The following is a 13,412-nucleotide window of genomic DNA, read 5'->3' on the forward strand; positions in this document are numbered from 1 at the left end:
GCGTTCCTCTAAAATGTAACACTGTGACCAGGTGTTTCAATATTTGTGATGAAAGCATCTTCTGGCTTAGTGTCTAGTTGACCTTTAGCAACCCACTCATCCCCAAACTCCAGACCAACTAGTTGTCCCCTTGTAATTTTTGATCGCTCCCTAAAAAAATACTTTCCTCTGGTGCAGCCTTGTTTTATTTAATTTGGGAGGCGCACCTTGTTCATCATCAACTGAAGCTTCCTCCGCCGAGTGCTGATTGGTCCTATCATACCTCCCCCGTGTGCTGATAAGTCCTAGCATCTTCACAAGTTTAAACAAGGCTATTAACCGGATTAAGGCCAAGTTGATCTTCATAGAGGAACATAATGGGAACTTGCCAGATCGGGATGGTCTCTTGAAGCTCGAATGACCATGTGAATGAATGAACATGTGAAAGACAGTTGTGTTGAGTGATGTGACTGAAGCGTTGATGTTTGATTGCATGTGAGGTTGTTTGTGTTTGACTTCCAGGCGGAAGGTTCTGGGTTGAAACCCAATGTCTAACCACTGTCTAACCAGTCTAACCTTCAAGCATCCAAGGGCAAGACGCACCCTTTGGATGAACAGCGGCTCATAGTCAGTGGCCCACGGTTAAATAACAAACCCAAATCAACGTTCTACCGCCTGTGTTCCCCCGGTCCAGTGCCTGTGGTGGAGTCCTACCCGCCCAGCCCTCGCTTCGCCTCTTCCCTCGCCATGTGTGAGCTTCCAGACGGCCTCCATGACGCCCGCGAGCCCACCATCGCCCAGCTGCTGCAGGAGAAAGCCCTCTACTCCTTCTCCGAGTGGCCAAAGGTACCTCCAGAGTAGATTGTTCATGAATCCTGATTATCTACATTAACCTAATCCCAGGAGAAAGCCCTCTTCTCTTTATCCCATGGTCCAAGGTACATCCAGATGACATTTGATTATAAATTAGTATTGATTATATTCAATTATATATTTGTTTAAATTATTGATCATTCGTGATAAGATTGCGTGTATTCAACTAATCTCACAAGAAAGCCCTCTTCTCCTTCCCGAGGGGCCAAAACTACCTCTAGAATAAGATGATTAATTAGATTATAGATTAATCTTTAATTTGTATTATGCACGTACAATTATCTCAGGGGAAAGTCCCAAGATTATAGATATTATTATAGATTAATCTTGACTAGGTTACACACATTATAAGTCCCGGGAGAAAGATCTTGACTCCTTCTCCGGGGTGGCCCAGATAAGAGATTATATAAAATGTTATATATTACAATATGTACAATATGTATTGCACTACATTCTCTAATGGATATTGTAGTTATCCCAGGACAATGTTTTCTACTCCTTCCCAAAGTGGCTCATTCTACTCTTTCAGATTGTATGACATGAATTTCTGACATTACATACGATTCTCTAATGATTAGGTTACTAAAGCAAAAAACTGTATCGAAGGCGCTTAATCAGTGTGATGTTCCACTTCCTGTCAGGATCGCGTCATCATCAACCGCCTGGACAGCATCTGTCACGCTGTGCTGAAGGGGAAGTGGCCTTCGTCCAGTCAACAGTACGACTCCCCGAGCTCTCTGGCCGCTAACCCCTGCCTGGCCAACAGCCTAGCCCAGCATCATCCACTCCGGGCTGGCTACCTCCCTACTACAGCCCCCTGCTCCATCTCTGCAGGCCCCACAGGGCCCCACCAGGCCCGACTCCAACAGCCCAGCCCTGGGTTAGCCTTCTCTATCCCTCCCCCGCTCACCAGACTACCCAAGGTAAAACCAGTAATGATTATAATCAATAATGATCATTAATATGGGAATGACCCCCTCCATTCACTGTCTTGTACATATGATTGTATGTCTGCATAGAAACACATTCTGCCATGTCATTGGTCCATAAGTGTCCAGTCTAGTATTCACTGCTTGGAAAAAAAAGTATTCACTGCTAGTTTACCAGCCGTCTTTAGCAAACCTAGATTAGGAAATTGACATTAACTAACTCAGAAGAGCAAGTATTTATAAATTGACCTACATTAAACTGAGCTATTTTAGTTTATCTAGCCTAGATTAGCTAATCATAAGAAGCAAATCGACATTAGAAAACCTGTATGAAAGAACTAGATAAACAATATTATGTTTAATTACTTAAGCAATTCTTGGTTAACAAGCATATATTTGAACTAACCTACGTTGGGTAACTTAGGTCATTCAAGAGTAGATTAGCCCTCGGGTTGGTGCCTGGTGTAGCCGACAGGTGGATCAGAGTCTCAACTCAGATGTAGCAGACTTGTCTATCTCGGTTCTTTACCCAGGTGAAGCCGACAGGTGTATTAGGTTCTCTACTCAGTTGGAGCAGCATGTCTACCTGGGTTCTATACCCAGGTTTAGTGGACAGGTGTATCTGTGTTGTATCCAAGTCCATATGTGTGTCTAACGACATTATCTCTCATTCTCTATCTCCCTCCCACCCTGTCTGTCTCCTCACCTGTCTCTCTCGCTCACCTGCTTGCCCACCCGTCTCTGTCCCTCCCAACCTGTGTTACTCTCCATACCTGTCTCTCGCCCTTGTCCCGCTGTCCTCCTCCCTGTCTGTCTCCCTCTCCACCTCTATATCTCCCTCTCTTATTCCCACCAATCCATCTATCCCCCACTCTACTCCACATCTCTCCCCCCACCTGTTTCGCCACCTGTCCCTCTCTCCCTGCTCCTGTCTCTCTCTCCCTACCTGTCTCTCTCCCTGCTCCTGTCCCTCTCTCCCTGCTCCTGTCCCTCTCTCCCTACCCGTCTCTCTCTCCCTACCTGTCCCTCTCTCCCTACCCGTCTCTCTCTCCCTACCTGTCCCTCTCTCCCTACCCGTCTCTCTCTCCCTACCTGTCTCTCTCCCTACCCGTCCCTCTCTCCCTACCCGTCTCTCTTTCCCTACCTGTCTCTCTCTCCCTACCCGTCCCTCTCTCCCTACCCGTCTCTCTCTCCCTACCTGTCTCTCTCTCCCTACCCGTCCCTCTCTCCCTACCCGTGCCTCCCTCCCTACCTGTCTCTCTCTCCCTACCTGTCTCTCTCCCTACCTGTCTCTCTCTCCTTACCCGTCTCTCTCTCCCTACCTGTCTCTCTCTCCCTACCCGTGCCTCCCTCCCTACCTGTCTCTCTCTCCCTACCTGTCTCTCTCTCCCTACCTGTCTCTCTCTCCCTACCTGTCTCTCTCTCCCTACCCGTCCCTCTCTCCCTACCTGTCTCTCTCCCTGCTCCTTTCCTGTCTCTCTCCCTGGACCTGACAGTACAAGGCCCGTGGCGGGGCTTCTGGGCGTGGTCAGTGGCGGCTCACGTCCTTGCCTCTCTTACAGGAGAGGTTGGTGGCCCCGCCCTACCTCCCTGAGCTCAAACGGGCCGGGGGGCGGCGGCCCTACGACTATGAGGCCGCCATCTTGGCCTCTGCCAGCAAAACGTCTGCCTCCTCTTCCTCATCCTTGTCCGGCGCCGTCGGCTGTGACAAACCCCCGTTGGTGGCTCCGCCCTCTCACCGCGTGGGCGGGTCCATGTTGCTCAACGGCTGGCAGGAAGTGGCCATCGACCTGACCAAACCGTCGGGAGATATGGCCGGAGGCACCCGTACCAGCAGCAGCAGCAGTATGGGAGGAGGAGAGGGTGCCATGACGACGATGACGACGACGACAATGGCTGGCTCTGGCAACAAGCTCCCCCCGCCCATCACGGCGCCGCTGGGGGGTCTGGACATGGCGGGCATCCTCCAGGCGGGCCTCATCCATCCCGTGACGGGACAGATCGTCAACGGGAACACGAGGGGGGACGACTCGCTGAGGAGGAGGCGTGGCAGGAGGAGGAACATGGAGGCGCTGTACTCGGAGTTCGCCAAGAGCAGAGGACTCCAGCTGCAGGAGGCCATGGTACGAGGAGAGGTGGAGGGAGAGAGAGAGAGAGAGAGAGGAGAGGAGGAGGAGTAGGAGGAGGAAGAGGGAGAGGGAGGATTGAGATGTAATGTGTTGTTCTTTGGAACCCAACAAGATTACCACAATAATAACAGCTCTCTTCTCTTCCTCTATTTTTCTCTCTCGCCACTCTCACCCCCTCTCATTCTTCCCGCCTCTACCGTCGCTCTCTTTCGCTGTTTCTTCTTCCATCCTCCCTTCCCCCCTTCCCCATCTTCCTCCCTTCTCTGGTGTCCACCTCTCCCCCTCATTCCCTATTTACCTCCCTACACTCTCTCTGTCTGTATCTCTCTCTCACTCCCTCTTCTCTCACTCTCCCCCCCCCCTCCCCCACTCTATACAGGGCAGGGTGGAGGCAGTCAGCCACTCCTCCGTCTCCTCCTCCACCTCCTCGCCCTCTCCCTCGCCGTCGGACCGCCCCCCCGGCCCCCCAACCCCCTCCTCCTCCTGCTCCACCCCCACCCCCGCCCCCACCCCGCCCCAGACCGACACGTTGGCCGCTGATAGGCAGGCGGCCAGTAAGGGCCTTCTGGATTGGCTGAGGCAGAACCCGGGCTACAGCATGGACCTGCCAGCCTTCGCCCACGTGAGTCCCCAGCGCTCGGCCTCTCCGACCATGCTGTGACCTCACAGAAAATATTTTTTTCAAATTGTTCTCCTGTTCAGCTGAGCTTGGGTGCGATCGTTTTAGCACACCAGAGGGGTTTCAGTTCCAAATACCTAATCAGTATCTTACCTACCGTACTAATGTGTTAATACATTTCTCTACAATAAATGAAGAAATTATGAAAGGCAGCTCAATGGAACCTTAGTGCCATTGGTTCCTTCCAGTCGAGATGTTTAGTTGAGTTGAGACGTTACCCTCTCCCCCCCCCCCCCCCTCAGTCCGGGCTCCATGGCCTGGTGGAGCGGCCCAAGCAGCGCCGACATCGCTGTAAAGACCCCACCAAGCTGGACGTCAGCTCCCTCACCGGGGAGGAGAGGGTCCCTGTGGTGCACCGGGGGACCGGGCGCCGGGTACGCACACGCATCTGCACGCACAAACGCACACGCACGCACACATGCAGTCAGTGGCTCTCAGTCACTCACATATTACCGATACACAAGTATATATCATCATTATGTTAGCGTGTATTCTGAGTATTATACAGTGATATTCAACCCCTCCTAGCCCCGAGCGCACGGATAGGCTGGGACCACTCTCAGTCTATCCAGCAGGAAGCGGCAGTGCCGATGTGTTTGTCATCTCTCCCCTGCTCTTCTCTGTGCTGCAGCTAGGGGGCGCCATGGCCCCAGCCATCAAGGAGCTGTCCCAGTGGTTGGACGCTAACTCAGAGTACTACGTAGCGCCAGATTGGGCCGATGTCATCAAGACCTCCGTGAGTAGCGCACGCAAACACTAAACGGTTACAAACCTGGACATGGCGTCCGTGAGGTCACCCATTGGTTCACACACCGCCGCTTTGAGGGCGTAGATCTACTCCTAGACCAGCAGCGGAGATGATCGGCCTTTGGCATATTGCTCAATTAGCGAACATAGGAGGCAGTGGTTGAGTAATGAGTAAACATTGAGTAAAAAAACAATGCTTTTCCCTGTGCCAGGGTTTCCTCCCGGAGGTGAAGTTCGGGCGGATCCTGACGGAGCCGATCCACAGGGACCCGGGGTCGCGCCGGCGGGGGCGTCGGCCTCGCAGCGAGATGCCCAAGCCCCTCCTCTCCGTGTCGGAGGCGTCGGGCCTGGCCCCGCCCCTCTTCCTGAACGGGGGTATGATGGGCAGCATGGACTCCATGGTGGCCATGCAGAACCTCCGCGCCGGCCTCCCGGGCATCCCCATCTCGGGCATCATGGCGGCCGGCTTCCCCCACGGCTTCGCCGCGGCCGTGTCGGCGGCGGGGGCAGGGGGCTCGTCGTCCGAGGACGGCAAGAACGGCCTGAGCATGCTGCCCATGATGCTCCACCACAGCATGTCCCACCCCCAGCACGCCATGTTCAGCGTGGGCGCGCTGATGTCGCCCCACCCCAGCTCCTCCTCCGCCGGGACCGCCATGGTCACCACGACGACCACGGTGCAGTCGGCGCCGGGCGACCTCAGCCCCTCCCCCTCCCAGAGGTCGATGACCCCGGCGGAGCGGGACGGCTCGTCCCCGTCCTCGCGTTCGGGAGGAGGAGGAGGAGAGGGGAAGGACCGCAGGAGGGAGGAGAAGGGAGGAGGAGGGGGAGGGGGAGCAGGCGGCGACGGGGGTCAAAGGTTATCGGGGGCGGACGCCGTAGCCATCATCACCTCCTCCAGCGGTGGTCACCTGACCTCGAGTCACCTGAGCTCGGGTCACCTGACCTCGCAGGGTGGTCACCTGAGCCTGCAGGGCGGTCACCTGACCTCGGGTCACATGACCTCACAGGGTGGTCATCTGGGCTTTAACCCCTTCCTCATCCCAAGCATGTCCCACGGCCTCCTCTACCCCCACATGTTCCTCCCCCACGGGGGGGTCATGACCCTGCCCGCCATGCCCCCCACCCCCCCCAACGGCCCCCCCGCTGGCAGCCCCAAGCGGAGGAGGAAGAGGGTGAGGGAGGAGGAGCGGTTCAGGGAGGAGGAGAGCGAGGCGAGAGGAGCCGAGGAGAGAGACGCTGCGGCGCAGGCGGAGGCTGAGGCTCTCCTTCATCCATCCAGCTCGTCCTCCTCGTCTTTAGTCCTCCCCTCCTCCTCCTCCTCCTCGCTATCTGACCCCCCAGCGGCCAACCAGAACCCTATCACCCGGGAACCTCAACCCCCGAACCCCCCTCCAACAGGGGGCTGCTCTGGGGAGCAGAGAGAGGAGGAGGTGGAGAGAGGAGTTGAGATGAGGAGAGGAGAGGAGTTAGAAGGAGGAGAGGAGGTGGCGGGAGCGGTTGTTACCAGAGAGGAGGAGGAGAAGGAGGTGTGTGAGCCCGACAGACGTATGGAAGGAGAGGAGGGCTAGTGGAGAACAGAAGGGAACAAGGGAACGAAGGAGTACAAGCGATTCCACCTTCACCTCCTCTCTCGGGCGCTCCTCCTTGACTGCAGTGTAAAGTTTGTGTCGTGTCCGTCGATGTTTATGTAAAAGACTTTGTAACGATGACCATGAGGACTCGGTATGATTCTATATGACATGTTTGTACACCTATAAGTACCCCACAACCCGCCTCTATAGTGCTCCTACAGAGGACAAACTCGTCTGTCAGTCTTTCTCTTGGTGCAGAGTGCAAACAAACTCCTCCCCGCCTCTCCATATCGGAGGAGCGCTTCAGTATTGGTGTGTGAATAGTATCGTAGTGATGTGAGCTGCTGTCTTGTTGATCTACTTTGGGAGGTTAGGGTGTTCCAACCGGGCACACTATGGTGGGACACTGAGCTTCTACACAGACATGGAGACGTGGACTGTTGGTTGGGAGGGAAACTGACTGAACATGTGGTCCTACTCAGACGATGTTGTTACCTCAGGGTGAGAGGTGAAAAAGTTACAATCAACAATTGAGTCATTTTGGAGACTTACGGTGAATACAGTTAATCAAGGAGCTGGTAGGGGTTAGACAGTGAATACAGAGACAGTTCATTAAAGACCAGGTAGGGTTTGGAGAGTGACTACGGAGACCTTCGTTAAGGGGCAGGTCAGGGTTAGACAGTAGATACAGAGAGAGACAGGTATGGGATAGACGTCTTTCTCACGGAGGCCTGCAGGTAGATGAAGTATGGAGAGCAGTTGTAGTCAGACCTCCCGTATAGTGCACAATTCTGTCGTTCATCCTGTGCTCCAAATTGACTTGGTTGTATGAATACAAGAGTCCAGATTTAATTTTACAGAAACCTCATTATCTTTACATATCTGCCGATAACTATAGATGAAGTGGTATTTGTAGATCTCTATCGATGAGTTCCCCATGGATGGTGAATCATATACAGGAATCTACACATACATGAAGAGGTGTGCGTAGATTCCTATAGATTCCGCTAATGACTAGTCCACCCTGAAGAAAATAAAACATGTCTGAGTCGGACTGCAGGAGAATGAGAGAGGTTCTGATGCTCAGAGTATTTCACCCTGCTCTCCCTTGCACACATTGGTGTTCTGAGCGACAAGTTGAACTAGCCGTAGGCTTTAATAGAGTTGGAGGAGCTAAGGACCCTCTAGTCATGTGACTGGGACTTGGAGTACTTTCATTGGTTGGTTGGTGGCCAATATGATTAGGGTTCTCAATTGTTCTGAATGCAACAACATGGAGAGTCCATCAATTTAATCAGTTCCCAAATATTCCAGTCATGTAACTTAAATCTTAAGAATTTGTCCCCTTTTCATTTCCGAGACGATATCAATGTTAACGTTGGAAACGATCATTGGATATTGATTATGTATTTGTATTGTCCACCTTTTAACAGTAGGATCATGTTGTATCAGTGTTAGAATGCTACAAGTTGGATGAAACAATCCCGGGCATGAATGTTGTATCTTGAGTTAAACCAAGCCGTCTGCCAGTCACCCAGATTTCATTTTAGTTTCACTTTCACAATGTTTTTGTTTTGAAGCCACCATGCTGCTGTGTGGCCGCGTTCAAAAGAAAAGGTCATTGATCTCCTGTCTAGGAAAAATAACCAGTGCTGTGTTCCAATATCCATACTTCCATGAGTCACTTAAACGTGGTGTTTGTAATAACACCGTTATTTTTTTAGTAACGGGGTAATCTAACTAATAACTGTTTCCGTCGTTACACCGCTGTAACTGTATGTTAAATGAGGTGCATTACTATTAATTGATTGTGATTGAACTGCGTAATCCGAACGCACCCCTGGCTCCACACACAAACTGCTCGGGAGGAGACCGGGTGGGTTAACAACGAGATAAGCAATTATGATTGGCTAAGGCAGAGTCATGTTTCATGGTAGCCAATCGGATCCAGTGTTTTTACAGTCCTTTCAGTACACATATTTTCGCCCGATCGGAATTGGAACGCCCTACTTACTCAAACTAAGGCTAGTAAGTACGGATTGTATGGATATTGGAACACAGGAGAGAACAAAGGAAGAAACCAAACTAAGATACTAAAATATGACTCCATAAACGACCTGGAAGGGTTTGATCGGACATGGGAGCTGAGAACAATCCTGAGATTATTTGGTTTCATTATTTTTGTGAGATGTTTGTCTAAAGATGTTTTTGTACATTTTTGCAACACATAGTCACTTTGAACCCCTGTTGGTCCTGTTACCAGGCCCTAATTAATGTACTTCCTGTTTGAAAGGCAACACACGGCATCACACACTGTCCAATAAGCAGCCAGGGGGAGGGGAGAGGATCCCAGTAGAAGCGGTTCTATTGGTCGGTTGGGTTCAGAGGTGGAGGAGTTGGAAGCATTGTCAAGGGACTTGTAATGTTGTATTTCACGTAAATTGTTTGTTCGGAAAATCTGATGTGTCCGTATTCAGCCGTTTGTCTCAAAGGGAAGAGTATGAGAAGCCAGTGGACAGGGAGGGGGGAAGAGGAGGGAGACAAATAGCGTTGTAATAATTATACTCCCGAGTTCCCCTCGATCCGCACGCAAGGACGAAAGGTGTCACTCCATCTCCATCCATGGCTGTATATCGCTTTCTAACTCTCCTCATTCACTCTGCGTTTGCTGGTCTTGATGGTCCACCGACCGATGGCGTGACTTACATGGTGTGTTTGTAAGGAACCATGTTGTCCTCTGTGGGATGCAACACTCTACATTAAGAAGGGGCAAATCATAGGCTTTATTTGCTCCCATGACAGGGTATGTATTTTGGTAGGGGGTTGTACGTCAGTGTTGTTCTTTTTGAAACGATGTCGGCCTGTTTTTTTCTTCTGTTACCTGTAAATGAATACATTTTTGCACAGTATATTTTGATGAATGTTTACCTGTCAATGTACTGTCTGTTCTTTCCCCTTTTTTTGTTAGGGCGCGTGTTGCCTTTCTGTTTGTGTGCTTGTGTGCTTGCATGTGCACACATGCACACACACAGTTCTGTCCCGGACATTATTATTATTATTATTATTATTATTATTATTACTGAGCTGTCTATTTTATCTCTCTCGCCCCCGAAGGACACCTTCAAAAAACAAAAAAACATGACAGAATTATTGTTGCCTTGTCACAATAATGTGGCTACATATAATTTATTGTACACTTTATCTTTTTTTTTTTTTTGCTTTGCCAAATTCACACCAAATATGTTTTTTGTTTCTTAGATTTCATATACTCCACGTCACATGCCTTATTTAGCTAGCTTTATATAGCCACTTTGTTACGTCTTCATATTGGAAATTATTATATCAAGACTTAAGTTTAGTTGATGTTACCCATCAGATGCATGCATACACAGCCTTGCCCATGGGCAAGAACAACCAGAGGGGTAGAAGTGACATGGTAGTACTCTGGTGCCCTAGTCCAAAGTCTCTCATTGAGACTCTTGTGTCGCCCACGTTGCCTTTTAAAAGTTTGATCTGGAATTCTAATCAATCGGCCTTGAAGCACAAAGGAGAATATGAAACAGCAGTGCCTCTGAAGTCCCTTTAGTCTCTATCGACTGTGTAATAGCCTGGCAGTGGCACAGTGGCTCCCATTGCTGGGAGGTGGGATCTCCCTGGCTGGGATGGCACTGTTTGCAGACGATTTCATGTTTTATCTGCAGTTGTTAAGGACTAAACCAGGTCTCTACAAGTAGCATCTGGCTAAGCAACGCACACGTTGTATGCATACAAATTAAGCATTGGATCTTTTGAGTTCTTGTGTGTCTAAATATCGAGCGATTTGGCAACAACGTACCAAAAGATGACTATAATAGAGTTCAGTTTGTTTCCTATGTTTTTAACCAACAAAAACACCATCCTCCATAATTCCACAGCCCACTCACGCACCCAATGTTTTGTTACTTGTTGGCTCAGGTGCGAAAGAACGAGTATAACATTCACAGGTCAAGTTTGTTACAACTGTCAGAGGATTTTCTAAGTCTTGTTATGCCATATATTATCTTTTCTTTGTCTTGGCTGTGTTGGTTGTTGGCTCTTCTCCTGTAGCTCCTTTCATGGCACTTCAAATGTTAAGTAAAGTAATGCAGATGTATCTCTGGTCACAAATCTGATTCCAAAATATTGCAGATGAAGTCTGCTAATGTTTCACTAATTCTTGTTACATGTTCTGACAAGCAGTCAAACTGTGATGAACTTAACTTGTGCCACATAGCACATAGGTGGAGGGGTAAGTTAAATTAGCCTGTTATATAAACCAGTGAGTATTCGACTGAAATTCAACATTGTACCAAATGAATGAATCACATCAAGACTGTTTTTGTTATTGTATGCACATTAATTGGAAGATTAGTATTTAACAAGAACAGATGTCGTTCATGCAAGCAAAATATTTTTCATGTTCCAAGTTTCAAAAATAATTGATTGTTAGGGAAAATCCAAACCCGCTGATCCCAAACTGCCAGGATCCAGGGCTAAACCTTCTCAAGATGTATTACATGTATTACTAATAGTGGGTTGTTCCTTAGAAAGATCCACCCCCAAAAGTCTGTTGCAGGGGAAACTACTACATGTCTTCATGAATACTATTTCTTGTATATATAATATTTAGCGTATTATTTCCCTCCACAGCAGCAAAGGAGTAACACTCCAGGTCCATTACTCTAATGCACTTTTAACACATTTGATCCGGTTTCGATGCGACTTCTGAGTTCGGATCGCAAACTGCGACTACTTTGCGATTGGGATTCAGTAGTCTCATGAAGCCCGACGTATAACAGAGAAACTGCCGTGTTGACGGTATTCAAAGCAGTTTCTCTCTACAGTCTGACGAAGGGTCACTTTTCATAGCAGAAAACGACAAGTTAAAATGGTAAAACAGGCAATCAGCATGTATTAGACACGTATCACTATAGAATGATATACCGAGAGAAATAAAAACACTTGCCAAACATGCCACCAACACACTGCAAATGGTTTAACTATTATTTTCAAGGTGTCGGTATCCAGTTGAGTTCCGTTAATGTCTGTCTGTAAACCACCTCATCCGAACCGTTCTGCTAACCGCTATCAACATTGACCCAGCAGCACTGCTACATGACGCTAACGACGATACCTGGTTGATCCAGACGTACAACCTCCGATGGTGAATTAAAAACTGTTGAGGTGTGTTATTCAGTTTTTTTTTCAGTTTGTAGCTAGCTCTGTAGCTGGCGCTAGCTCGGTTCCCCCCATTTGGACCAATATCATCATCACAACTTGGTATGTGTGATCTTTTATTGTGCAATAAAAGACGACTTTCAACTTGTACCTCAGATGTCCTTGGTCTGATTATCCAAAATATGCCCTGTGCTTCTCTGTTCTAGGTTTTTCATACCAACCCTGTCAGTATCGTTCCTAATCACGGGCAGATCTACAGGGGGGCAAGGGGGGGCAGCCCAACTTTATAGTCTTGCAGCCTCCCTATTTTTTTTTAAACTACTCATGAAAAATAAACCGTCACTATGTCCACAAGCTCCCAAAGCATTGAAACAAAAAATAATGAACCAAAGGTGTATAATTGGAAATTTAATCTTAGGCCCCTGCCACGGCCCTGCATCCAACGCATAGCGGAGCTCAGCTCACACCGTCTCTGCCACACGCAGCTTGAGTGCCGTGCAAGGCTGCAACAGAGCCCAGCTAAGAGTGGATTGACTTGCCTGTCCTGAGCATCTGAAGGTAATGTCAGTTTCCCCTGTAAAAGTGTAAGCTCACCATTTTAACTTCGAATCTAATTGAATGTATGCTAAAGGAGTTTGAGCATCAGCAATAACCGCCAGTCCATTAATAAGCCAAAAGTGAAACGCTTGCTCATTGTGTGTTGAAGCATTTTTCCCGATTATTTTTGATTTTATTCAAGACGAGAGAGGCTTGATAAAATATATTAAAAACTGACATTTGAAACCACTTCATAATGTTTAACAAGAGGTCCCCGTTTTAGGGCGAAGTTACAACACTACACAATTCTAGCTAGGAGATAAAGCATTTTTATCTCTTTTTTTTTTTTTTTTTTTTTTTTTTATTAGCTAGGCTTTAACCGACCTAAGCGTACTACACAATTCACTTACTCTCTCAAATCACAGCAATGATAATGCACAAATTCAACCAAGTCACGTCCTTTACTTTAAAAATTGGTGAAATAAAAAATACAATTTGATGAAGTAGCCTAGTAGGACATGGCCATACAGTGTATATTTAATATAATGATTTTAACCAAATCCTTTTACATCTTTTTAGACTCTTGCAGGACAGATTAGCTGGACAGTGTCAAGCAAGATAGATAATGAAAAGGAAAATTGGGAAGAAAATTCTGAGAAGTGCAAAGGAGGAAGAGAAGGAGGGAAAGGAAAAAGAAGACAATAGGCGTATAGTGAGAGAGCAGGAGGAGGCCACAGAAGGAGATAAAATAAGTGATGGAGAAGATGGA

General features: G+C 48.5%; 1 protein-coding gene across 4 annotated transcripts in view; it reads left to right on the forward strand.

Moving 5' to 3' along the window:
- chd6 (chromodomain helicase DNA binding protein 6) overlaps window positions 1-12,256 on the forward strand; it is a 54,322-nt gene extending 42,066 nt beyond the window's left edge. For all 4 annotated transcript variants that reach the window (XM_030373953.1, XM_030373956.1, XM_030373955.1 and 1 more), the window contains exons 39-45: window positions 674-825; window positions 1,494-1,775; window positions 3,278-3,904; window positions 4,290-4,532; window positions 4,832-4,963; window positions 5,221-5,325; window positions 5,549-12,256. In XM_030373953.1, coding sequence (XP_030229813.1) covers window positions 674-825; window positions 1,494-1,775; window positions 3,278-3,904; window positions 4,290-4,532; window positions 4,832-4,963; window positions 5,221-5,325; window positions 5,549-6,907 — 2,900 coding nt within the window. In that variant the 3' untranslated portion in view covers window positions 6,908-12,256. The remainder of the gene's footprint in view (window positions 1-673; window positions 826-1,493; window positions 1,776-3,277; window positions 3,905-4,289; window positions 4,533-4,831; window positions 4,964-5,220; window positions 5,326-5,548) is intronic.
- Window positions 12,257-13,412: the final 1,156 nt, after the last annotated feature.

This window comes from Gadus morhua, chromosome 13 (assembly GCF_902167405.1).
Source record: "Gadus morhua chromosome 13, gadMor3.0, whole genome shotgun sequence".
Classification (NCBI taxonomy): Eukaryota; Metazoa; Chordata; class Actinopteri; order Gadiformes; family Gadidae; genus Gadus; species Gadus morhua.